Source organism: Medicago truncatula, chromosome 1 (assembly GCF_003473485.1).
Source record: "Medicago truncatula cultivar Jemalong A17 chromosome 1, MtrunA17r5.0-ANR, whole genome shotgun sequence".
NCBI lineage: Eukaryota > Viridiplantae > Streptophyta > Magnoliopsida > Fabales > Fabaceae > Medicago > Medicago truncatula.
The window spans coordinates 4,394,059-4,418,208 of record NC_053042.1 but is presented as its reverse complement, the minus strand read 5'-3'; the positions used below and the strand labels follow the sequence as shown (position 1 = coordinate 4,418,208).

The 24,150-nt window shown below is 33.3% G+C and overlaps 5 protein-coding genes across 10 annotated transcripts; 1 reads left to right on the top strand and 4 right to left on the bottom strand.

Moving 5' to 3' along the window:
* Nucleotides 1–5,132: 5,132 nt before the first annotated feature.
* Nucleotides 5,133–8,818, bottom strand: LOC11418141 (protein REVERSION-TO-ETHYLENE SENSITIVITY1). 3 transcript variants are annotated; one of them, XM_024775464.2, is made up of 3 exons: nucleotides 8,578–8,818; nucleotides 7,346–7,761; nucleotides 5,133–5,720 (listed from the first exon to the last, which is right to left on the bottom strand). In XM_024775464.2, the coding sequence occupies exons 2-3, from the start codon at nucleotides 7,631–7,633 to the stop codon at nucleotides 5,298–5,300; spliced, it is 711 nt and encodes a 236-aa protein (XP_024631232.1). In that variant the 5' UTR covers nucleotides 7,634–7,761; nucleotides 8,578–8,818; the 3' UTR covers nucleotides 5,133–5,297. The 3 variants fall into 3 exon arrangements, with proteins under 3 accessions (XP_024631232.1, XP_024631233.1, XP_013465901.1); XM_024775465.2 differs by having other exon boundaries at nucleotides 5,167–5,720; nucleotides 7,346–7,745; XM_013610447.3 differs by having other exon boundaries at nucleotides 5,167–5,720; nucleotides 7,346–7,720.
* A 1,247-nt stretch (nucleotides 8,819–10,065) lies between these two features.
* LOC112419108 (uncharacterized) lies at nucleotides 10,066–11,553 on the bottom strand. Its single transcript, XM_024776068.2, has 2 exons — nucleotides 10,811–11,553; nucleotides 10,066–10,738 (listed from the first exon to the last, which is right to left on the bottom strand). The coding sequence occupies exons 1-2, from the start codon at nucleotides 11,538–11,540 to the stop codon at nucleotides 10,269–10,271; spliced, it is 1,200 nt and encodes a 399-aa protein (XP_024631836.2). The 5' UTR covers nucleotides 11,541–11,553; the 3' UTR covers nucleotides 10,066–10,268.
* Nucleotides 11,554–12,121: 568 nt separating this feature from the next.
* LOC11417177 (L10-interacting MYB domain-containing protein) lies at nucleotides 12,122–13,741 on the bottom strand. The gene is made up of 2 exons (XM_003588966.3): nucleotides 13,117–13,741; nucleotides 12,122–13,033 (listed from the first exon to the last, which is right to left on the bottom strand). The coding sequence occupies exons 1-2, from the start codon at nucleotides 13,477–13,479 to the stop codon at nucleotides 12,428–12,430; spliced, it is 969 nt and encodes a 322-aa protein (XP_003589014.1). The 5' UTR covers nucleotides 13,480–13,741; the 3' UTR covers nucleotides 12,122–12,427.
* Nucleotides 13,742–15,512: 1,771 nt separating this feature from the next.
* LOC11417176 (uncharacterized protein ycf36) lies at nucleotides 15,513–18,800 on the bottom strand. Its single transcript, XM_003588965.4, has 4 exons — nucleotides 18,280–18,800; nucleotides 17,345–17,373; nucleotides 16,867–16,923; nucleotides 15,513–15,914 (listed from the first exon to the last, which is right to left on the bottom strand). Exons 1-4 carry the CDS (start codon nucleotides 18,740–18,742, stop codon nucleotides 15,705–15,707), a joined length of 759 nt encoding a protein of 252 aa, XP_003589013.1. The 5' UTR covers nucleotides 18,743–18,800; the 3' UTR covers nucleotides 15,513–15,704.
* Nucleotides 18,801–20,845: 2,045 nt separating this feature from the next.
* LOC11416348 (F-box/FBD/LRR-repeat protein At1g13570) lies at nucleotides 20,846–23,518 on the top strand. 4 transcript variants are annotated; one of them, XR_005645490.1, is made up of 5 exons: nucleotides 20,873–22,150; nucleotides 22,310–22,465; nucleotides 22,848–23,137; nucleotides 23,258–23,321; nucleotides 23,381–23,518. XR_005645490.1 is itself a non-coding variant. In XM_003588963.4 (4 exons), exons 1-4 carry the CDS (start codon nucleotides 20,992–20,994, stop codon nucleotides 23,136–23,138), a joined length of 1,320 nt encoding a protein of 439 aa, XP_003589011.2. In that variant the 5' UTR covers nucleotides 20,846–20,991; the 3' UTR covers nucleotides 23,139–23,380. The 4 variants fall into 4 exon arrangements, 3 of the variants coding, with proteins under 3 accessions (XP_003589011.2, XP_039688399.1, XP_024631508.1); XM_003588963.4 differs by lacking the exon at nucleotides 23,381–23,518 and having other exon boundaries at nucleotides 20,846–20,994; nucleotides 21,281–22,150; nucleotides 22,848–23,380; XM_039832465.1 differs by lacking the exon at nucleotides 23,381–23,518 and having other exon boundaries at nucleotides 22,848–23,380.
* Nucleotides 23,519–24,150: the final 632 nt, after the last annotated feature.

Below are 24,150 nucleotides of genomic sequence, written 5' to 3'. Positions count from 1 at the left end.
ATCCTGTAAATATCAAGTGCACTGATATGTATTTAATTTAATTTTCCTTCCAGCAAAAGAACACACATGCTTCGTTGAAATTAATATAACATGGGCTATAGAAAGATACCAGAATATAAAAGAGAAATTGATAGTAACATAACTGAAAAAAAATAAAAGACGCTAAATAGAAAATCAAGTTGAATAAAGAGAAATTGTATGAAAGAAAATAAATCCAAAGATCATAACTGATTAGATAAAACTTCTCAAAAGCACTAACAATATCTACTAATTAAACTTGGCCGCACATAGCAGTAGTATTGGTTGGACTACATCAAATTCCATGCTGAAACATCAGTTCCAAGTCACAGCATTTATCCCACAAGAACGAAATGTGTCTGAGTAGGAGATCAAACGAAGATTGAATCGACAATTGTGTTGCCCTATTTCCTCGACCATCATAAATCTTTCTTCATTCAAACCACAACTATAAACTTTTTCTTCAGTAGCAAAAACCAAGATATCTCCATTTGTAACTGTAAACCCGGTAACTTGAGGATTTTTCTCTTGTAATCCTAGTCCTCTCACTCTAACTTTCAACACTTTCTGCCATGAACTCGACTCATAATCTTTCAAATACCAAACAGTAAAAACTGACTTTCTTACTTTCACCAAACAAATAGATCGTTTCGAGCTTGACACCTTACCCCAATTAAATATGCCCATGTTAGTCATGGTATGGCAACCTCTAATGGCTTCTCTTGGCAACCTCAGCATTGTTGAGTTTCCATTCTCGAGATGATAAGACATTATGTATGGCTTGTAAAAAGGGCTAGGTTTTGCAAAATAATGAGAACAATCTGAGATAACATTAATGGCTTTGTTGTGAAACACGTTCATGTCGAAGTTCATGTTTCTTCCACCAGCAAGGAAACCATTATCCATTGTTTTCCACACACCTTCCTTTTCATGATAAACACGACATGTATAGCAATTTATTGATGACCATTCCATTGGGTTTTCAAAAAGAAACACCTTGTAATCATCTGAAGAGAAATCTAACATGATGTTTATATTAGCAAAATCATGATTTCTTTGAAGTGACTCTGGGGTAGGAATGAAAGACCTACACTTGGTGATTGGATTAAATATGAAAAACTCAATTGGACCATGATCATTAATGGTTTGGCAAAGAAGTAAACCATTACCTGAAGCTAAGACACTAGTTGAATTTGATAGTAATCTAAGAACCTTCTCAGGAACACCAGAAGATTGTCTGTCTTCAGGTAGAGGATGTAACTCGACTCTTTTTACGTACTTTTGGATTATCCGTTCGGGTTGGATGAAGAGGCATGTGTCATCCCTCCCCAGTAAATTGCGAGACTGCTTTCTTTTGAAAACCGTTTCTTCTGAAAATCCAGTGACTGAGTTGCAAGTTGAGTTAAGCTTGCAAACGCTCTTTGCCGGTAACCATGAAAATATCTCAAAAGCAATATCTCGAGGGACTTCCATGGTGTTGTTGTGAAAGATGAAGAAAAGGAGGAATATATATAAGAAGAACAGAAAGTGGGTTGACGGGTAAAAAAAGAGGAGGAAAAGAAGAAAAGTGAATAGTAATAGTATATGTTTGTAGCTTTGAGGAGAAGGCGTGTATTTATAACTACGAAGCCCTGGCCTTGTATCCCTTGCTTATCAAGTAACAAATCTTTTTTTAATAAAATTAGGAACAAATCTTCTCTCAAAATATTTTGTAACAAATTTTTTTCTTTGAAAATAATCCCTTTCCAAATCTCAATATAAGTTGCCTATAAAAACAAAGATATGCTTATCTATACTATATGTGCGAAGAAACTTAACCATAACAAACAATTAATATATCTTTTGACAAAAGTAAGAAATAAAAAAAAAATTGTAACAAACTTTGTTTAGGGGAAAATTTTAACAAACTTGGAAAGCAAAATAATCAAAATAAAATCATATTCAATCCCTCCTCTCCCTTAACAAAAACGGTGATACTTTTTTTTTTTCAAACTAGACATAAGAAGATTTAGTTCTTTTTTCCTTAAAAAAAAGATTTAGTTCGTTTTTTTGAGCAAAAAGATTTGTTCGTTTAAAAACTATTTGACCAATTTAAAAGATTTAATTTAAAAGATTTAGTTCTTTTTTCCTTCAAAAAAGATTTAGTTTGTTTTTCAGAGCAAAAAGATTTAGTTCGTTAAAAAACTATTTGACCAATTTAAAAGATTTAGGTCTTTTTTCCTTCAAAAAAGATTTAGTTCGTTAAAAAAATATTTGACCAATTTAAAAGAAAATTTAAAAAAAAAACCGTGACCAATAATTTTTTTTAGACTATAACCACTTTTTATTTTATAAAAAAATGGATGCATTAATCTATCTATAACAATATATAAAGATGATACATGATTGTCCTGTGAGCATAGCTCAGTTGGTAGGACAATGCATTATTATATGCAGGGGCCGGGGTTCGAACTTCGGACACCCCACTTATTCACCTTATAAAGTGAATTCTAGCCACCAGGCTACCTGAAAAGAAAAAAAAAAAAAGATGATACATGATTTTTTGCAATGGTTTTTTTTTTTCTTCTTTCATTTTTTCGCTTAAAATTAAACTTTTTTTTTTACTATTTTATTTTTTTTATAATATTATTTAAATTATTAATTAAAAAAATAGTGTCCCAGTAAGGATAGATCGGTTATAGGGGCGTTAGATTATGAATGTATGTATGAGTCACCCATCTATCTCTTAGCCTTACTAAACATAAAGAGGATATGCGATTTTAGGCTGACTATTTCATTATTTCAATTATTCATTTAAATAATTTTTTTTATAATAATGTTAGATTGTTAGGTCACTCAAAAAGATAAGAATTAATATCATATTTGCTATATTGTTTTTGTTATTGAAAAAGAAAAACATGATTTGTTTGGTTTGTTATGATTTGAAAGTCACAAATATTTATACATATAATTTTAATAAAAATTAAAATTTCATAAAAAAAAAACAAACACCGTTTAAAATTTACATCTGTTAGTGCATTATAAAAAGCGGAAAGACGGACACATGAGTGCCGATCTTTGGACATGATTTTTCTATGCTTCAATTGTACCATTTGTTTAAAAAAATATAATTGAAAGGACCATTCGATTAAACTATTTTGTACATTATTTCACTTTTAATATTATTTAAAATTTTAATTAAAAAATTACTTAAATCTCATGATGATAAGAACAATCCAGAACGATATCTTATTAGAAAAAGAGGAACAATTAGAGGGCTTATTTTAATTTGTTTACGAAAACTATTTGAGTGTGATATATGTTAAAAATTTATAATAATATATGATTTGTCTGCTCTTTTTATTGCATTAATGTGAACAAATTTTTATTGCATTAATGTGAACAATAACTTTATTGATGCCAATGTAATTGAGATAAAAAAGAAAAGACCTCCTTGATAATATTAGTTTTGGGATGATGAACATTAACATTAAAAGCGTCTTAGTATGGAATTATATGGAATTGGTTAGATACATCTCATATATATATATATAGTGAAGGGAATTATTGTGCGGATAACATTGCTTCTTTCGGTATTAATATCACCGGCTTCTATTGGTGGGACACTATCCCTTATGTTGCAAAAGAAGATTACATCAGGGGTTTTTCTAAGTGACTAACATGTTTTGTTTTTTCAGTGTACCAAACACTGAGTGCAATAGTTAATGATATCACATCAGTAATCCTTACCTTCTTTTTGGATTTTCCTGTATATTTACTTCCATACCAAATGATGCATGCACCAATATTCCCCCATGTTAATTGCTCAATTGCAACATTCGTGACCGGCAAGGATAATGCACAAAGGCTTTCCTTCCAAGACTTTATATGGCGGTTTGTTTTTAGATTTTGCTTATGTAATATGTTCATGTGAAAATGAGAGGAAGATAACAACTACCAATGCTTATGTAATATGTTCATGTGTGCTCGAGTGTTTCTGCCAATATGGCACATACAGTTGATTCTGTTAGTGTATGCAATTCTTGTAAAGCCTCACTGTTGGAGCATAAAAGTGCTGGCAACTCAAGTATTGATGATATCTATGAAAGATGAACAATGCTTGGAATTTCCCTTATGGTAGGCTGGTTAAGTAACACTGTAAATCTGTAATCACTTATGTGTTTCTTTTATCCTGGGTTAATGGTGCTTTACCCTTTATAATATAGGTAATTTTTTGTTTTTCCCCCTGTAAAATATTTTTTTTGATTTACCCCTCTGTAAAATATATTTTTTTTGGAATACCCCCCTAATAGGTCATAAAAAAACAAAAAAATTCTGCAAAAAAAAAAAAAATGAAGTCGTTTTTTTATGACTTATTAGGGTGGTATTCCAAAAAAAATAAAAATTTATAGGGGGTAAATAAAAAAAAAATATTTTACAGGGGGAAAACAAAAAATGACCTATTTACAGGGGGTAAAGCACCATTAACCCTTTATCCTATCATGCAGAATGATGGAAATCTTACAATGCCTGCAGATAGGTTCTTGCCTTGATAGCCTTTAACATGTGGAAAGCTCCAAACTATGGAGCTTGATTCCAATCCTTCCACCAACAAAATTGAAATTCTTAGGTTAGACGTTGTGATTGGGATTCGAACTTTGATTCCTCCACTTATGTGTTAGTTAATTTCGTCTATCTACCCAAAAAGATGTCTCTTTTTTTTTTTTTTTTGACAAAAGGAGAAGTTTCGGTTAACACTAAAAGTTAACTTTATTACATATTAATTACCGTAAAAAAAAAACTTTATTATACATATTACAGGGACCGGGGATCGAACCCCAGACACCTCTTTTATTAACGGTGAATTTCTAACCACGACTACTTACTTGACAAAAAAAAAAATCAATACTTAATTGCAATTTTGATCCTCCTAAAATAATCCTCTCTTTTTAAAGTTGAACCTTTTTATCCATGTACACATCTGGTACAATTTTGATAGCAGCTTAGATTTTCGACTCAAACAATGGTTGATTTTAGGCCACAAAAGTGATGAAAATTTGCAACTTAATTCAATAGTGCTTGAATGAAATAGTTCAGACATCTTATGACTTAACCAATAGCCTCAATTCCAATCATACAATAGCAAATAAATTCTTGAGATGTAGTCTCTACAACAATAAAAAAAATGTTTGCACAAATGCACTTATTTCTTGTTGCAATAGCAATATTGTCATTTGAATCAATCATTATTTGGTTTAAACAAACACAATTCATGACCATCCTTCAATTCAAGAGTACATCTAGCACTCTAATAGGCTTTTGACTAGGTAAGTACCCAATAGAAACCACCCAATTAAGAGTAAAGAGAAGGATAGTAACCCAAGTAAGAAGGGCCATCCAACCATGAAAATACCTACGCAAACAACCACAACAAAAGGCAAGAAAGACCTTACAACAGACCAAAAATCAACCCAATGACCCTTGAATAGTATCAAGATTCCTACATTTACCATGTTCCAACTCATTGATCCACCATAACATAGCCTATTCAGACTATTAGCAACAAATGAGTGGCAGTTGCAAGTGAAAAGATTGTAAGTTTTACTCTCGAAATGTCGTAAACTTGTCCTTAAGGCGTCATCCCATGTGATTGCGGTCCCATACTCAGTATGCCGGTAACCATGCTTGCATGTATGTCCAGACAGGTTTGGGGGGAAGCAACACTGTAACATTGACAGGTGTGTCAAATAAGAGTAAACACTTTCAAAGAAGTAAAATAAAATTGACTCCATTCTATAAAAAAATAATCAAGGGGTAGGGGAAGGAGAGATCATAGCAAATGGCATCTATGTCAGTGTTGACAATCGACGATCGCAGGAAATAGCGGTTTGTTTGAATTCTGATAAGCTATAACTATATTTCACAACACTGATTTATGTGTCACACAACTACTACTATATCTAAATTATTTTTCAGAAAGCAAAGTCAATCACTGCATCAAACAATGGCCTAAACTGAGTTACAATAATCTGAGCTTAACTGTTAAGGTAACAAACACATCTTAGATTCAATATTGACATGTGTGTTCAGAATCTTGCAGCTGGAATTGAAACAAAAACAAAATCATAAACACCGTGAAGGTTCAATATTAGGAATCAAGCCCCAAAGGCCAAAACCTAAACGTGGTTTTAAAACCAAATGCAATTAATGTCCTGATTTTAATTATCATCTTATGATATTTACCGACCTATTAGAAACCAGTGTTGTCTATGCTGGAATATCTCGAAAGGGAAAAAATCAGCCATATAAATACAAAATTGTGGCCTATGGGTACCTCCATGGCAAGCAAGGATGTAATTGTCAGTATTGCAGTTAGTTACTATGAAGCACAGTTCCGACACAATCACCGGACACAAATATTGTGACACGGCTAATGTCCAATATATAGGACACCATACACCGCATGCACCATGTATTTATAATACAACAAAGCTAAGTTGAGAATGAAGATTAATATATTGACATTCTAAAAATAAAGTTATGGTGATGATAATTGCCCTCTCAAAAGTGTACCAAGAGGAATAATTTACAATGCAATCCTTAAATAATCCTAAGATACGATGGATAATGAATTTTATAACAACTAATTAATCTTATGATCGTCTCAAAAAAAAATTTCTATGATGATGAGTCTACAAAAAAAAAATGTAAGCATCATTTTGCTATTAGTCTCAGAAAAAGTAAAGGATCTAATCTAGGGTCAGAGTGTCAAGTCTTAGTCTCTTTCCATGTATCCAAGATGTGTCTAACAGGTGTAAAGGGCAACCCGGTGCACTAAAGCTCCCGCATACGCAGGGTCCGGGAAGGGGTCCCACCATTTGGTGTATTGTACGCAGCCTTACCCTGTTTTTTACCAGTTGCGCCAAGGTTACCCCTCATGTGTCTAACAGGTGTCCGACCCAAAAATATAAATTGATTGGACACTGTTAAGAGGTTACTGACACATGTGTAAGGCGTGTCTGAGAAGTGTCGGTGTCCAAAACATGTCCGACACAATACTTTAGAGAGGTGTTTTTACTTTATAGGTTAGTTATGTTGATATACTCCTAATACATAATGTTTGGCTTTACTAGTTTCACTCTTAAACTATGCTGTCCATGAATTTTTCAATACCAACTACCGAAAATCCTATCACCAACCAATTTTTTCTTTCAATTTTGCATTAAACTAAAACAAGGCGTGCATGTGTTTGAATTTATGTCTGCTGCTATTGTGGGATAAATGTGAACAATCTGAACAAACAGATGGCAACAAGAGATATAGAGATGATGAATTTGAGAAACGGTACCTGTCTACGATCGAGCTCCAAGTATCTTGCTACTGGACCAAATGCAAAATCATCAACATTCACACAATATGATCCTGAAAAGTCTAAAACAGTTCCATCCTCCCTGCAAATGCCAACATGACCAATGAAGGGTGCCAACCATGAGACAACTGGAAGTGGATTCCAAACCAAACAACATGGAAACTTTGCATTCTTTGGATCAATTGGATCTAGCGGCCACAGATCATGCTCCATTTTTTTCTTAGGACGCAATTGCTCGATGTCATAACTTGCATTTAACTCCATCATGAAAGTTTACAGCACAACATACAGCTTTGTTCAAATTTCTATCGAGATGCATCACTTTATCAAACTACTCCTCCAAACATCCCAACTCTGCTCACAATACAGCGTAAAGATTCTGTGAGAATGTTATTCTGTCATCAATTTGATAAAATCAGTTCATCAATGACAATCTTCATACGACAAACATATGTTTCAAATATGTTTAAGGATCTAAAGGATGAAGCACATAAATAAGACAACATCTGATACAAGATAAGTGCAAAACACAAACACCAACGAAAGCATTCTTTCCTTTCAGAGTATTAATGTTTGAGGAGCTAAATGTCACAAAAGAATAAAAACGTATAGTGAGAGGGTTTTGAAACTTGTATGCATCTTACATGCTGACACCGTCCCATTGTAAACAATCACAATATTCAGAAAAATTCAAAAGGACAAAGATACCAGAAATCCAGAATCAACAAACAAAGCCTAATATAATTGTTATGATTATGAAAATCATGGTTAACAAAGTTCAAAATTGTGGTTAATTAATTGTATCCAGTGTATGGTTAATCATCTAAATTGTTCTCGAAATTCGATGTCAAATTTGTAACCATCATACTCAAGCAGAAAGCAAATTACAACACTAATACAGAACAACACACACACACAGAGATGAAATCAAGCACACACCAAACTAGGTTTTAAATTGATAAAACAAATCAAAATCCTTAACTATGCAAGCAAAGCAATTGACTTTAGTCCCAAAAAAACACAAACACAAACAAGAACAATAAGCAACAGAAGAAGGAAAAAAAAACATACTTTAGCTAAAGGGGTATTCCAATATTCTTAAATAAGAACACCCAAATGTCTCAAACACATTACACATAACAAAATCACAACATCAATGTTTTATAACATTCTTAAAAACAAAAACACAAATAATTGTCTAAAGTATTTACCTGAAGCAAAAAGATGAAAGAAGAAAAGGGTATGAGAAAATGTGTCTCCAATGGGACTTTGAAAGAAGACAGAAGAAGTTGGTGTGGTGTGGTCATTTTGCTATAAAAGAATGGTAAGATTTATTGTGAGGTTGAATCAACTTGGGAAAAATAAAAATTAAAATGGAATAAAATTAATATTTATTACTGATTTAATGATGAGTACTTTATTTGGAGAAATCTTTGGGTTGGTTTGAAAGAGAAGCAAAGGGATGGGAAACTGGATAGATGCATGAACCCTTTGAAGATATTTCAGGTTTTTCTTTCACTGTGGGCCCTACTATCATAAACTCGATATTCATTTTTTATTTATATTTTTCATTTTAATATATTTTTATTTCCTTCTTAATTTATGGAAAGTTTACTTTGTCACGTTCAAGTTGCATGAATAAAGTTTTTTTTTAATGTGATAATATGCACAAATACCACCTGAATTTACACACACAACGCAACAGGTACTACTTTGATAATTTTGAGTTCTATGATTTTTTTGTCTTTATATCTCTTCTAACTAATAATTCTCTTTCATCAAAATAATTTATTGATCAAAACAAGAAATAAAGGAAATCTAGATGATTTAAATCTACTATGAGCCTGTCACTATCAAGTCAAGCCCCTCACCAACTAAATCATTAGTAAGGAATCAACAACTAGGTCCTGTTAAGGAACGTGCAAAATGGACATGGTTGAATAAATTTTTGAATGTTGACTTCATTATTGGTATGGGCCAGTTGCACAATGTCATTGTCATATGTTCTTGTTCTAACTTTCTGAAACACCTCAGAGGAGTCAGTGGAATAAGAGAAGTGAAATAAACTTACTCTTTCTCATCGTGAAAAGCCATTTGACAAAGCGTGTGTTTGGTTGTGCGGTGGAAAAAATTGATTTTGGTAGAATTGATTTTGTAGAATTGATTTTGGTTAAAAGTGAGTTGAATGTAAAGTGATTTATGTTTGGATACCTTCAAAACAAAAGTGATTTGTATGAAAAATTTTGTTTGGATGTTTTGAGTGAGAATTGCTTTTAGATGTGTAAAAGACCAAAATGGGCTTTAAAATATGAGTGTGTGTGTGTGTGTCTATATATATATATATATATATATATAAATTTTACATTTATTTGATTTTTCATCCTTCATTTATTTTTGATTAACTGACAATAAAATTACTAGATTAATATAATTGTTAATCATACAATACTCAAATAAAAATGCATGTAGGGAATATATATAATTTTTTTTTGAATATGAACCTTCCAATGGATTTGAAATTCATCAATTTATCAAATTCTTACGATATAGTAGTCAACACAAGTATATAATGAATTTTAGCACTGTAAAGAAGAAAGAAAAGGGTACACTATGGAACAATACAACACCTAGATGAACATAATAAAGAGATAGAATCATTTCAGAGTTCCACATTGAATCAGAAGTAAACAACTTCATTAGACAATATTAGCAATCTTGGAAAACACAAAATCCATTGCATCCATTTCTTTTGAGACAATCCTCTCCATCTCCCTAGCATAACTAAGTGTTTGGTTGATGAGTTGCAGAGAGGGTGTTTCTTTGCAAGATAGTCATATGCCTTCTCAGTGCATCCTGCTATCTCATCTCTGATGGTCTTTTAAAATTAAACTTTACTACAATACTAATGATTTTTGTTGAACTCTATAATTTGATCTCGAACCGAGTTTCGAACATGATTCATCTCAAATGAGGAACCTATATTTAAATTTTGAGATAAATCCAAATTAACTGGTCTACGATAATCATCATGATCAAGGGTTATGTCTTCATCCTCAAACCGATTGAAATCGACATCCATATCAGCATTCCTTCTAATAAAGTTATGTATAGCCATTGTTGCAACAACGACTTCAACTTGTGTCTTAATTGTGAATTTAGGCATGCGTCGTAGAATTGCAAATCTATTCTTCCATACACCAAAAGTTCTTTCTATTGTGCACCTTAAACTTGAGTGATAATAATTGAATACCTCGTTGTTATTTTCAAACCCATGAGAACGCCGAAAATCAGGGAGGTGATAACGTTCACATCTGTATGGACCAAGATATCCCATCGGTGTTGGATAACCGGCATCCACCAAATAATACATACCTAAAAACAAATTAAATTATAAATTGTAAAGAATAATACTAATAAATAAGTTGTAAAAGATAATATTAATACCTGGAGGAGGATGTGGAAAATTTAGATTTGCATTTGTGAGAGCATGGTCAAAAACACGAGCATCATGGGCAGTACCTTCCCATCCAGCTAAAACAAAAGTAAAGCACATGTTCCAATCACATACAGCCATTACATTTTGTGTCGGATATCCCTTTCGTCCAATAAATCTAGTTTGGTCATTGGCACTAACCACACAGGGAATATGTGTACCATCGATTGCTCCTATGGCATTCTTAAAAAATGGCCAATACCGTGGATCACTTTGAATTTTTGCATGACTATCACGGAACAAAGGATCTTGAGGCTTTATATATTCGATGGACAAACTCAAGCAAGCAACTAACACATCATGAAAACGTCTACTCACAGTTTCTCCTGAGTGTTGGAACCTTTCTTGAATCATTCTATTACCCACTCCATGTCCAACAACAAGTAAGAACATTGCAACCATCTCTTCTACCCCTATATGATTAGTGGGCTTTAAACCATGATCAACTAATTTAGTGCAAAGTTTATGAAAAATATGTTTTTCCATTCGAAACATCTCATAACAACGAGTGGGATTTCCTTGCAATACTTCTTTCACCCATGCATGCCCTGTTAGCTCACTAGTTCTACATGGCTCTTTACATAAATGTTTCACAGCATACTCACCCATTAGTGCAGCCACTAAAGAAGCTTGTTCAAAAAAACCATCGTCTTCATTTGATTCTTCATTACAATAGTCCATTTTGCAATGAGATTTAGCTACTGTCAAAGGTAAACATGATATTAAACATAAGAAATCATAAGAAACATAACAATGATCAGAACAATCAGAAATCATGGCATTTGAATTATAGACAAATATAGTGCATGAGCTTTGTAGAAGAAATTAGTTATCCTGTCAGCTATATTGTATTTTTACTCAGATTACATATATATACTTGTCTGCATTGTTTTTGCATTTTGCTAGCAATGTAAATAAGTTTACTAGCAAAGTAACTCTTATGTATTGCATTTTGCAGCAAACTACCTAGTGCAACCCACATGTTAGTTTTCTTTATTATGTATATCTGTGCATTTGCAGCAAACTATCAAGTGCAACCCACATGTTAACTGCAATCTAAAACAAATATAGTGCAGAAATCATGTGCAGAATATAATGCAGAAATCATAACAACATTGCAAATAACTATGATCAGGACAATATTTTCACACAATCTAAAAGGGTGGTAAAAACTGAACAAGAAAACCAGCAAATCAGAACCAAAATAGCAGTTAAAACTGAAGCAAAAAAACAACATAAGTGAACAAAAAATACAAGCATAATTATCACACAACATAAGTCTTCATTAAGGGATAGAAACATTACATAAGTTACTAGTACTTCATAAGAGTACTTCATAGTTACTACCACTTCTTAGATTACTTCCTAATTGAAAGGAAAAACATAACAATACTTCAAAGTTACTGGTACTTCCTAGATTACTTCTTAATTTAAAGACAACGAAACATTAAACATTAAAGACTAAACATAACAGTACTTCATAGTTACTAGTACTTCGTAGATTACTTCTTAATTCATAGTACTTCCTAGCTTAATTCCCATTACATCCTAGTCACACAGGTTCCAAATTACATAGTCATGAATGGCAATGGGTTATCAATTGTATGCTTAAGCCAATTCAACTTTTTCTCCTCTGAACCTCGTAGGGAAATAAAAATCTCCCTTGCAGGCTTAAACATCAGCAAGTTGCAACACTGCGCATGCAAATAAAGATCATTTGAGATTTCATCCATGGTGTGAAGCTCAGCCATCACTTCACCAATAGATGCATTACCCTCAGCATCATTGCGAGAACGACATGTCTCTGCTATTAAACTAACAGCTTCAGCTATCTTTGATGATGCACTTGCTTTTTTCTGACTTGGCTTGTCTGCTCTAACAGCTCTTTTCCTCTTCTCACCACTCTTTTGACCATCGGTTTGTTGTGAAGAATTCAGTCCAATATTTGCAAATTCGATTGTTGCTCCAACACTTGCATCCTCGCTATCACCAGATCCTTCTACAGCCACTACATCATTATCATCATTATCATCATCTTCAAACACACATGGCAATACCCCACATGATGGTGCCCAAGTGTACTCTCCATTAGCCACTACATCCATAAAAAGTGTGGTTAACTCATTGGCGAATGGAAGCCCCTTGTTCCTAAATTTTTCATAAAGAGGGTTTTCCTGCATTTTCATAACTCATCATATAAGAAACACGAGTATACATATCTAAGACTTACGAAATAACAATTTTCTCTATTACATACCAGCTGTTTGGTCTCCCACCACTCATCAGGTGCTACAGCAGTGTTGTTCACCGGATCCCACCCTAATCCAGTTTCTCTCCCAAATAAGTTATACCATGCTCTCCAATCCTTTCTCAGACTGTCATACCTATTCTTTAATTGAGCCTTCTCATACTTCAGTCCGGTTAAATTATGAAATTGGGCCTTAATATTGTTCCACCCTTTTTTTGTAAAGCTCGTACCAACACGTTCTCTCTTGGAAACTTGCTCCAAACATGCTTTCACAAAGTTTTCAGTTGACTTATAATCCCAATTAGCTTTTGTTTTCTGCCCCCCATCATTAGGTGAGGAGGAACACACAACATTTTTCTTGGTATTCACCATTCTATGTAAACAAGGTTAAATATTAATCTATTTGAATCAAACCTATATTCGAATAACCACTTATCTAATGAGGTGAAATTGGTAAACAAAAATCACTATGAGTTCAAGTAAAACAAAGAAGCAAACAAAGAGAGACTTTATTATCATTATCATTTGAAGAGCTTATTGAGATTGTTTGTATCATCATACAGAAAAACAGAACCAAAATAGTAGCAAAACTGAACCAAAACATCAGTAAAATAAAGACATATTCTCTACTAAAAAAACACAAACATCTAAAACTTTGTCAAAAGTAAATATTAAATAACAGACATGAATAAGTGGCATTTGTGCTTGAGAGCTTTCTCTTCTTGCAACTATTTCAAGATCCATGGTCCTAAACTATTCAAGGTCTTCATCATCAAGGTTGACAGATTCTTTAGATATTATCCTTCAAAACTTGTAACTTCAGATATAATACATGTGTTTAAGAGAAAATTTGGTAAAAAGAAATTATAAAACCACATATGAACACCATAGATAGCTCTTCCTTTATTTTCTAGAGTTGACAAAAGATAGAAAAAAAATTTGAAAAGCCACGTATGGACATTCCTTCTGTCAACAAAGTTAAAACTATAGTGATAAATGGTATAGAACATAACTCAATCTAAAGCACTCATACAATGCAAATAATATTTCATTAGTATCATTTGATGAAAAACATAGAAGCTATTTTCAAACTCCATCAATATCATTAATATTTCAGGCAAAAAAAAAAAAAAACAATCATAACTAAGGTTAAGGAAAACAAAAGAAATAAATTGTTTTTTATTCAGGCATTTTATCAAACACATCAAATGCAATGTTATCAAAATTGAATTAATAGACAGAAGATGAGTGTTTGAGCTTACCCTTGAGTACCAAACACTGCAACTATTTGGCTATTTGCTTGTTTAAGAATGAAAGAGTGACAAATGAGCCAACCTATATATAGAAGTTTGTATGAACAGAGAGTAACTACATAGTTAATGAAACTATGAGGTTGGTGACCGATTTCTACAAGTTGTGAAGAATTAATGAAAATGTGGAAGGCCACCCTTGATACAAAGTGGATCATATTTCCATTAAGGAATTAGAGTTTAATGAATTTATGATTTAGGTGAAAGAAACATCTTTGTCTTCAATGTTTGACAAGAGATTAATAAATTTATATAAGCATAGAGTTATTATACAGGTGAAAAAACAGCTTTGCCTTCAATGTTTGAAAAAAAATTTGAAAAATTCAGATCAACATTGATTTATGGCGGTGAAGGTAAGGGCAAAAAAGATAAATTGAGAGAAACCAAACCTAAGGTGTAGGAAATCGATTTGTAGAAGCTAGGAATAGCAGCTTCTTTCAAAATCGATTCAAGTTGTCAAAAGCAAGGCGGCGACAGGAGGGTTATGGAGAGCCAAACATCCTCAAAGTGCTTTTGAGCAGATGGAAGCGCATTTTCTGTTTTCAACCGTGTAACCAAACACGTACAAAATATGTAATATGAAAGAGTGACGCATACACGGACCCTGACACACGTTAACACCGGTAATAATTTAAAATAATAGATATATAATAGAGATTTGGATGTTAGAGGATACCTAACTTTTTAATGAGAATTCAACAAGTTGTTAAATATTTGTCAATTGGTGTTAGAGTTATTTGTCGGTGGCTTAGAAAGAACTACCTACACTACAGCTTGACCGAAAAGGTCGAGTAAAACATCATGCAACGGGGTTGTAGAGACGTCGGTCTAAGGGGTGGCCCTACTATAGGGTCCTTAAGTCCCACGTAGAATAAGATGCTCGGTGGGATATTTAAGTGGTTTGATTCTTTTCCCTCGATAGCCAACTTTTGGTGTCATGTTGTGTGATATAACACGTATCAGACACCAAATTCGCCTTCAATCTAAGTTGCTAGTTTCACATAGTGTATAATGCTGCTGTGATGTAGCGAAATGGTTTCCAGTTTCCATCATCAACACCTCAAAACAAAAGAAATAGCACATTACTAAAAAAAATATAAAATATAAATTTGCTCATTTTATTTTGCAACTTTACATTACTGTGAAATGCTACTACACGTAATGTAAGAAAAGGCAATATAAAATATGTACAGAAAGTATAGATTTTAATAGAGCACCCCTTTCCCTCCAAATTAATACCATACATGGAGGATCTAGCTGGGATACTTCTTTAGTATAAGTCATGTACTATTCTTGAAGATCAGGCTCACCACAAAATGCATCTGGTTCAAATGATCTTGCAGATTCATCATTGTAAGCTCCGGGTATTGCTCGAACTCCGGTTTCTCTCGATGTAAGGTAACTTTCATCAATGTTAATGAAGATAAGAGCACATGTCACCAAGCATGCCGCCAGACCGACTAGAGTGATTTTCAATCTACTGAGTACAGGCTTAACCTTGAACATTACAAAAGAGTTTAATGAGACTCTAAACAAATTTTATGCTTACATCGAATCAAATTTCACTATTTTGAAATAATATCAATAGATTTTAAAAGGAATATTTGCTGATAGTGTCATTGTATAGTTATTAAACTTAACATAACACTATTAGAAAAAGCAAAATTAGCAAGGGAAATTAGTGACGGAAAAAATGAAATTCCTCACAAATTCCTTGGTCGCAAAATTTAGTGACGGAATTAGAGAGGGATTTTACGTTTTCCCTCACTAAATTTAGTTTTTTAAGTAGTGTAATCCCCGGTTCGAATAGGATGTGTTACTTTACCGCAACTCCTCACATACACAAGTAAAACACAAAAGCAACACTCCGAGTTTCAAATTGTGGTTGGCAATGTCAACTTGACATTCGCTACAAGATAATTTTCGTCACAAGTTTAACAAAGGAAAAAAATAGAAATACACAAGTGAGAATGTGACTGCATGTATCAACATATCAAGATGGCAGAGTGAACATTCCTGTCAGCATTATCATTACGTTTGACTACAAGTGAGTTCTTCATTGATATGAAAAAAATATTCAGTTGTAAAACTTATGAAGATCTTACAGGCTCGCAAAATATTAAGCCCCGGTGATCATTGGTGTTATCGATCACGGATCCTGAAAATAGTGGTTTCTTCAAATTCCGCTACGCTATAGCACTACTATTAGACAACACTGGTCATTATAAAAACATGGTCTTCTGCAATTTTAGTTTAGTAATTCCTGAATCTTGATATAGCAATTACTACTCGACATGGTTGTTTCAGTCACAGCAGTGATTCTTGCCCCACAACCTAATATAGTCTGAAATCTTAACATCTATTGTATTCTCAAAAGAATGAAAGAATAAGTCTCCAGCAACATTGAAGTTATAAATTAAAGTGCAGTAGTAGTTAATAGAATGCTTACAGAAAATGATCCCAAGAGTCTATCACGTGCTAAGACCTCAGCAGTCTTCACCCATATCTGTAGAGAAATATTTAAACTTAGTAGCAAAAATAAACATAATTTAGACTAAGACTTGTTCTCATGACTTAAATATTCCATTAGTAAAATACAATTTTATTACACCTTCCAAAACAAAAGGAAGAGAACTCATGCAGAGGCATTTGCACTTAAATCACACGACAGCACAAGCACGTTATCATCTGCTATACAGTGCAAATGGATCCCGAAAAGGCAAATAGTAATTGCATGACAAAAGGAAGGTCTAAACCATCTGATTTTGATCAATAATTTATAATGTTCTTTATTTATTTACTGAACTTCAAATCTAGACGATTCACTTTCCCAAATGGCTTCCGAGAATGCATGACAGCACTATAGCTGGAGTCTGAATGTAGAGAATCCAAGATTTTGCTTTAAAAACAAAAAGAGAAATGAATACCTGACCGTCATACCACCCTGTCTCCTCATCTGCAATATCAAGAGAAGAGTAAGAATGATCACTGATTATGCAACCCATCCTCAAATTTTATAACACCGTTGAATAAAAATAACAACAATTTTCATATCATTAACGTCTCATCGTTAGAAAATAGATTAATCAACTTCGTAATGTCCTAACGTTAATCATATCTGATACTATACCATTTCGTTACACTATTCTCAAATTCATGCATTCCTTGAATAAACAATTTAATTATAAGAACTTATTAAATAAATGCTTATCATATAAACCCTTATGTATAAACCAATTCATACAATCAAAGACTAACTCCAGTTAAATTGTTTCCATATGAAGTGTAAATTGCTTTCATAAGCTACAAAAAAAGCTGAGAGACATTTGTTTTTATCAGCTCTCAAGAAAGAAAGAAAAAACAAGTGTCGGTATGGTAGGATAAATCTAAGGGCCTATTTGAATTGACTCATTTGAGTTTATTTAACTTGTGGAAACAACTTATAACATATTCAAACAACTTATCTTATAAGCAACTTATCATTTGAGTTATTTTCAACTTATTTCTATATCCTCTCCATAATAGCTTATTAAAACAGCTTATATCGTAAGGAAAACAGTTTGACTTTATTTTATCTTCTGTTCTAGACATAACTTATACATAAAGCACTTATATGATAAACACTTATACTATAAGTTGCTTAATTAAACATTAAGTAGTTCATCCAAAGTCAAAACATTGCCTAAATAATTCGTTCATAAACACACCCTATGTTTAATTTGATTTTGAAATGAATTTTTATAATCAATTCATTAAAGCAAAACAAATAATCATAAGAAAACTTTCATTTTTGTTTATTTCCATGATTATAAATTATAATCTTAGACATAAGATTAAAAAGTAGAGAGAAAATACACATTACATTCAACAGTAGCACTGAGCAAACGATTCCCAACATAAGCCCAACCAAGATACATCCTAACAACCGCAAAAGTAACAGCCAGAACACCACTAGAAGCAGCACAAACAATCCTCTTAGCAGGCTCATATTGTGCCCCAACAGTTCCAAACCAAGCCACAGGTAACCCCACAAGCAAGGCAAAGGAAAAGCCCACCACGAAAAGCCGGGAACCATATTCAACAACATCACCAGCAGCCCATGAAAACGGGAACGAGGTCGATAACGACTGGTACTCGTTTATGGGCTGCTGTTCTAACGGAACAGGACACTCTGTTCCGTTTCTTGAACTTAAATAGAGCAACGATAGCTTTGTTCTGTTGCTGTTGTTGGTGATGGTGATTGATTTGTTTGTATGAATGGGAAAAAGGGTTTTTGTTGATGGAGAGAATAGTTTTGGGGACATGCGTATGGATATTGTTGCCATTGTTGCTGGGTTGCTTGTTCTACCTACTACTCTGTTTCACTTTGCCGCTGGTTTTGTTGTTGGCCACATATTTTTTTTTTTAAACGATAAACTAGAGTATATTTAATTTTCTTTAATCAAATATTAAATTTTATTTATTATTAAATATTTGATCTTACCAACATCATGTTGGATCTGCTGAAACTGAATTTAGATATCTTAAAAAACGTCTTGAATATGATTAGTAAATTTTTTGGAAAAATATTATCATTGATTGGTGGATATCGTCGAACTTCAAAACTTCTACATTTTTAGTCATTAGTATACTTGACTGGGAAAAAAAGTAGGTGGATATTTCACAACTATAATAATATTATTAGAAAAAGTATGGATTTTGAGTTTAAAGGTAAATATAAATATCTTTGTAAATTCTTTTGAGTTTAAAGATATTCTCATACTTAGATTGGGGCACCATTCCTTTTTAAAATTTTTTATTAAAGATTTGATTGATAATTCAATCACATTTCACTACTATATTACTTATGTTTATGGGAATGATTGACATGGTTTTTTTATAGATGCAATAAGGCAAACATTAGGTACGTGGAATAGAATCAACAGTTTGGTAGAGGTGACACTTGGTTTTATGTCATTTCTCTTTTATTTTTGAGAAATTCTTTTCCCGTCCTTCTCTATTCTCACGCAGACACTTGGTTTTATGTCATTACTCTTTTATTTTTGAGAAATTCTTTTCTCATCCTTCTCTATTCTCACGCAGCCTTTAATACTCTCATTCTTCTTTTTTTTCACACGCCCTCCAATACTTTGAAAACATCTCATGTAATCTAAACGCATTTTGAAGGTATTTTTGTTTGGATTATGTAATACGAATGTGTGTCGGTAGGTGTTGAATATGCTTGTTTTTTTGTTGTTGATTTCTATATGTAATTTTTACATTTCAAACATGGACCGTATTAGACGCGACATACCTATATGACGACATCCGCAAGGCGAGAGCGGGGTAGGCTGAAGAAGAGGGTAGAGTGAGAAAAGGTAGGGGTCGTACTGTTGATGGATTCCGACTATCTCAGGTGCACGAGCATGAGCCATAGTTTTACAAAGCGGATCGGCCGGTTGAACTGGTCCGACCGTAAATCAAAGGGGTAACCGGTTCATATGACATATTATATCGGTCACACTATTAAACTGGTACGAGCCGACAGTTTACTAAGTCGCCCAGGTTAAAGTTTTTTTTCTTTTTTTCGGGGATCGAATAGAGGTACAGTCATCCACAAACATAACATCTTGAGGAGGATTCGATCTGATTCTTCAATGTTGTTTGATCAATGACTTAGTGGTTCGACCAATAATCTAATGATTCACTACCTTTACTAGTTTGATGATCGGTGCAGCTTTTAAAACTATGACATATGCCCCAACCCCAACACCATGTCGATGAGGATGTTTTGGACCATGATAAAGAGGAGGTGAATGTCGATGATGATATCCAGTCGTGATGTGGAAGAGGAATCAATCACGTTGGATTTCTATCATGGTGGGTCAACATACGTGTCTGTGCTCATCCAATATCATCATCATGAGACCGGGCACATGTGGGATGTGGAAGTAAGATACCCCCACTTATGTATTTATGTACTATTTTTTTTATTTATGTAAATTGATATTTTTATTTATTAAGACTATACATGAAGGGCAACAAGGGGATGAGTGAGCAATGGTTATGGAGGTCCTAGGTGCCACTGATCTTTATTGACTAAAGCATGTCAATTATAACATTAGTGTCGACAGTCTGATGTTTGTATTAAGGAGATGACACTAATATTAGATGATGTCTCTTGTCTACTACTTCTCCCCATTGAGGGGTGTCTCCTGGACTATGGTGGTCCTGTTTCTATACGGAATGTGGTAGAGATAATTGTTGAGTTGGCAGGGGTTAAAACCTATGAAATAAAAAAAAAAATGAATCTGTAAAAGAAAAAAGATGAAATTTAACTAATTACACATTTTTTTTGGTCAAGAAAGTTGTGTACAATTTTAATAATAAAAAAATATTATACAATTTTAAAGACTAATTTATATTTCAAAAAAAAGTAAAGACTAATTTAGGAATCTATCTATATAATACACGATCTTATTCCCTAATAAACCCTTTTTGATCTCTAATTGGAACAAACCCTTCTCTCTCTCTCTCTCTTGGCGATCACCATCCACTTTTTTACCGGAACTACTCAATCGATTGCAGCTTTGACATGGTAATTTCTGAAACCCTTTTTCTCTGTTGTAATATGCATTCCATTCCATGAATATTAATAAGGTCGTAATATGCATTTCCATTCCATGAATTTCAATATCTAACATTATAGAGCACAAGTAATTGTATTTTATATTTATTTAATTAAGTTATATTAGTTCGAATTTCCAAGGTTCTCTATGTGGACCTAGCTATGATTTTAGTATGCATAATATATATACTCTAACCTAGTTTGTTGTCTGATTCATGTATGTACCTTTGTTATATGAATGTATCTATCTATAAAGGCAAGGAAACGAACAAAGTCTACTCTTGATGCGGAACCGGATAGAATTAGTTGGTTACCAGGTCATGTAATAGACCAGATTATGTCTTATTTGCCGATTAGGGACGCGGTGAGAACAAGTGTTTTGTCGAGGAATTGGAGGAAAAAATGGTATACACTTCCAAATCTTGTATTTGATACAAAACTTGTCCCTGTCCCTGCTGCAACATCCGGAGACCCTTTAGCTATTATTGACAACAAGTTTTTGCAAATTGTTGATCATGTACTTTTAGTTCATTCTGGACCAATCAACATGTTCAAGTTCTCTAACGTTGATGATCTCATGGGCGAGGATAGTCTTGTGACTAACATTGATCGGTGGATTCTTCATCTAATTGGAAGGTCTATTAAAGAGCTTGTGTTGGAAGTTTGGATAGATGATTACTACAAGTTACCTTGGTGTTTATTCTCATGTCAAAGTTTACATTCTTTAAAATTAAATGGGTGTTTGCTTAAACCTCCAACGATGTTTGAAGGCTTTAGAAACTTGAAAAGTCTTGATCTATGTCTAGTGAATATTGTTCAAGATGCTTTTGAAAACTTTATCTCTAGGTGCCCCTTGCTTGAAAAGTTGAGATTGAGAGAATTTTATGGTTTAACGCAAATTAATATTCATGCACCAAATCTCAAGTTTTTTGAAATCGTTGGTGAATTTGAGGTTGTTACCTTTGGCAACACTTTCCAATTAACTACCATAGTCATTTATTCATGTTTGGAGTTGACCTCTAATAGCAATCAAAGTAGATCACCTGGATGCTCCAGCAATTTGCTCAAATTTTTCGATCATCGACCTCACATACAAAGCCTAGAGATCGATGGTTTTTTTTTAAAGGTATATAGCTCAAGCATCTGAATTTTGAATTTGACTTCAGGAGCGACTCACCTATTATTATTTAATATGAACCACAATCATGTGTATACCACTCATGATCTGTGTGTATCAAAAACATTATATTCTAATTTAAATCCTTCTTTTGTTGTTATGCTTCAGTATTTGGCTGCAGGTGTTTTGCCAGTAAAGCTTCCTACACCTTGTATTAATCTAAGTTTTCTTTCCTTAACCATAAACTTCGATAACATGGAGGAAATTTCGGCCGCTCTTTGTGTGTTCAGAAGCTCACCTAACCTTCAAAAATTAAAAATATCTGTGAGTACTCGTTTAGTTTAGCTTTGCTTTGCTTTTCTTCCTGATTTGTGGTTGCACTTGCACATCTTGTTTTCGTTTTTGTGTAGTTATTAAACTACTGGAATTTGAAAACTTTTTTGCTTTAAGTATCTATCTATTGTTTAGCTTTGAAAGTAGTTTCTAAGACTTGTAGATGTGAGTTGCAATTTCGCTAACAGAATTTATGAATCAATAGAAATTTCGGTAGAGTTGGTTATATTACAAGTGCAGTAGATTCATAAGAGACTGTTGTATCTCATTTTCCATCTTTTATGACTCAATACGATGTTAACTTCAGAGATTTAATATGCTCTATATCTATATTTCCCCCTTTGATCCATGGATTTGTCACAATTGCATGTAGGCACTACGAGCTCATGTTGCTACTGTCCCTTTGACACCTGCCACCTATTGTTGGGAAGATATCTCTTCAAGGCTGGTCATGCCATTCCGAGTGCGACATGTGACGATAGATGGCATCTCTGGTACCCAGTCTGAATTAAATTTGATCAGATTTCTACTTCTATATTCTCTGGTGCTAGAAAAGATGATTGTGAAGCCTGTTGCAAACGTTATACCGGAGTTGATGAAAGCACTAATTCGGTTCAAAAGAGCATCGGGAGAAGTTGAAGTTATTTGGAAAGACCCTTCATAATAATTTTTACTCTTGTGAGGGATAATTGATGGCAAATATTCTTAGCTAGTGTTTGGTCTAGCGGCTGTGTTAACGCAGCCGTGCGTTTAGTAAAAAGCTCAAATATGTAGCTTCTTAAAATAGCTGTGAAATCGGCATCGAAACGTGAGATTTGTAACTTGGACATGTAACCAAACATGCTATTAGTCTTTCGGACATGGGGAATTATTCAATTTACAGGCTTGAAAGTTGTGTTTTTAAAATAGATTTGTTGTTTCTAGATGATTATTCTTTTATCGATACGATAATAAGAATATGATGACAATCATGATTGACATTTGAGGACCATTATTTCTTCTGTTATAGATGATGACAATGTAAAGATTGTGATAGACTCACTACATAGATTTGATACAATTAAGTCGTAGTTCTGAAATCGGGATACAATTAAGATGAAAATAAAGAGGAATGACCGAGAAAGAAAAAAATGGATTGAGTGTGTTCTTGGTTTCTTTCAAAGCATGGGATGAGTGTGTGTTCTTGAAAATTGAAATTTCAAAGATCAAGCAAAGATCAATTTGTTTCAAAATTTGCAAAAAATAAACTTGACACTTTAATTAGATTTCTTTTTTTTGAAGGAACTTTAATTAGATTTCTTTGAAATTTTGAAACAAATTGATCTTTGCTTTTTCTGGAACTAATCAATCGGTAGCAGCTTGTTATGTTAATTAGATTATTAGGGTTAGCCTTAATAATCTCAAAATGCTCAGAAGCTCACCTAATCTTCGAAAAGTAGAAATATCTGTGAGTACTCATTTATATTTGCTTGGCTTTGCTTTGCTTGCTAATTTGTGCTTGCACTTGCACATCATGTGTTTAGCTTCGAAAGTAGTTTCTAAGACTTGTAGATGTGAGTTGCAATTTTGCTAACAGAAGTTATGAATCAATAGAAATTTAGGTAGAGTTAGTTATACTGTCAGTGCAGTAGATTCATAAGAGACCATTGTATCTCATTTTCCATCTTTTATGACTT

Bases quoted from the DNA above. Each gene is read 5' to 3' on its own strand.
- LOC11417177 (XM_003588966.3), bottom strand. From the start codon at position 13,479: ATGGTGAATACCAAGAAAAATGTTGTGTGTTCCTCCTCACCTAATGAT. The intron at 13,034-13,116 runs GTATGTAATAGA...ATGAAAATGCAG, and splicing joins GGTGGGAGACCAAACAGCTG to GAAAACCCTCTTTATGAAAA.
- LOC11418141 (XM_024775464.2), bottom strand. From the start codon at position 7,633: ATGATGGAGTTAAATGCAAGTTATGACATCGAGCAATTGCGTCCTAAG. The intron at 5,721-7,345 runs GTACCGTTTCTC...TCAATGTTACAG, and splicing joins TGGAGCTCGATCGTAGACAG to TGTTGCTTCCCCCCAAACCT.
- LOC11416348 (XM_039832465.1), top strand. From the start codon at position 21,263: ATGTATCTATCTATAAAGGCAAGGAAACGAACAAAGTCTACTCTTGAT. The intron at 22,151-22,309 runs GTATATAGCTCA...GTTATGCTTCAG, and splicing joins TCGATGGTTTTTTTTTAAAG to TATTTGGCTGCAGGTGTTTT. The intron at 22,466-22,847 runs GTGAGTACTCGT...AATTGCATGTAG, and splicing joins TTCAAAAATTAAAAATATCT to GCACTACGAGCTCATGTTGC.
- LOC112419108 (XM_024776068.2), bottom strand. From the start codon at position 11,540: ATGGACTATTGTAATGAAGAATCAAATGAAGACGATGGTTTTTTTGAA. The intron at 10,739-10,810 runs GTATTAATATTA...ATTTGTTTTTAG, and splicing joins TTTTCCACATCCTCCTCCAG to GTATGTATTATTTGGTGGAT.
- LOC11417176 (XM_003588965.4), bottom strand. From the start codon at position 18,742: ATGGCAACAATATCCATACGCATGTCCCCAAAACTATTCTCTCCATCA. The intron at 17,374-18,279 runs GTAATGTGTATT...TTGATATTGCAG, and splicing joins GCTCAGTGCTACTGTTGAAT to ATGAGGAGACAGGGTGGTAT. The intron at 16,924-17,344 runs GTATTCATTTCT...ATTTCTCTACAG, and splicing joins CAGGGTGGTATGACGGTCAG to ATATGGGTGAAGACTGCTGA.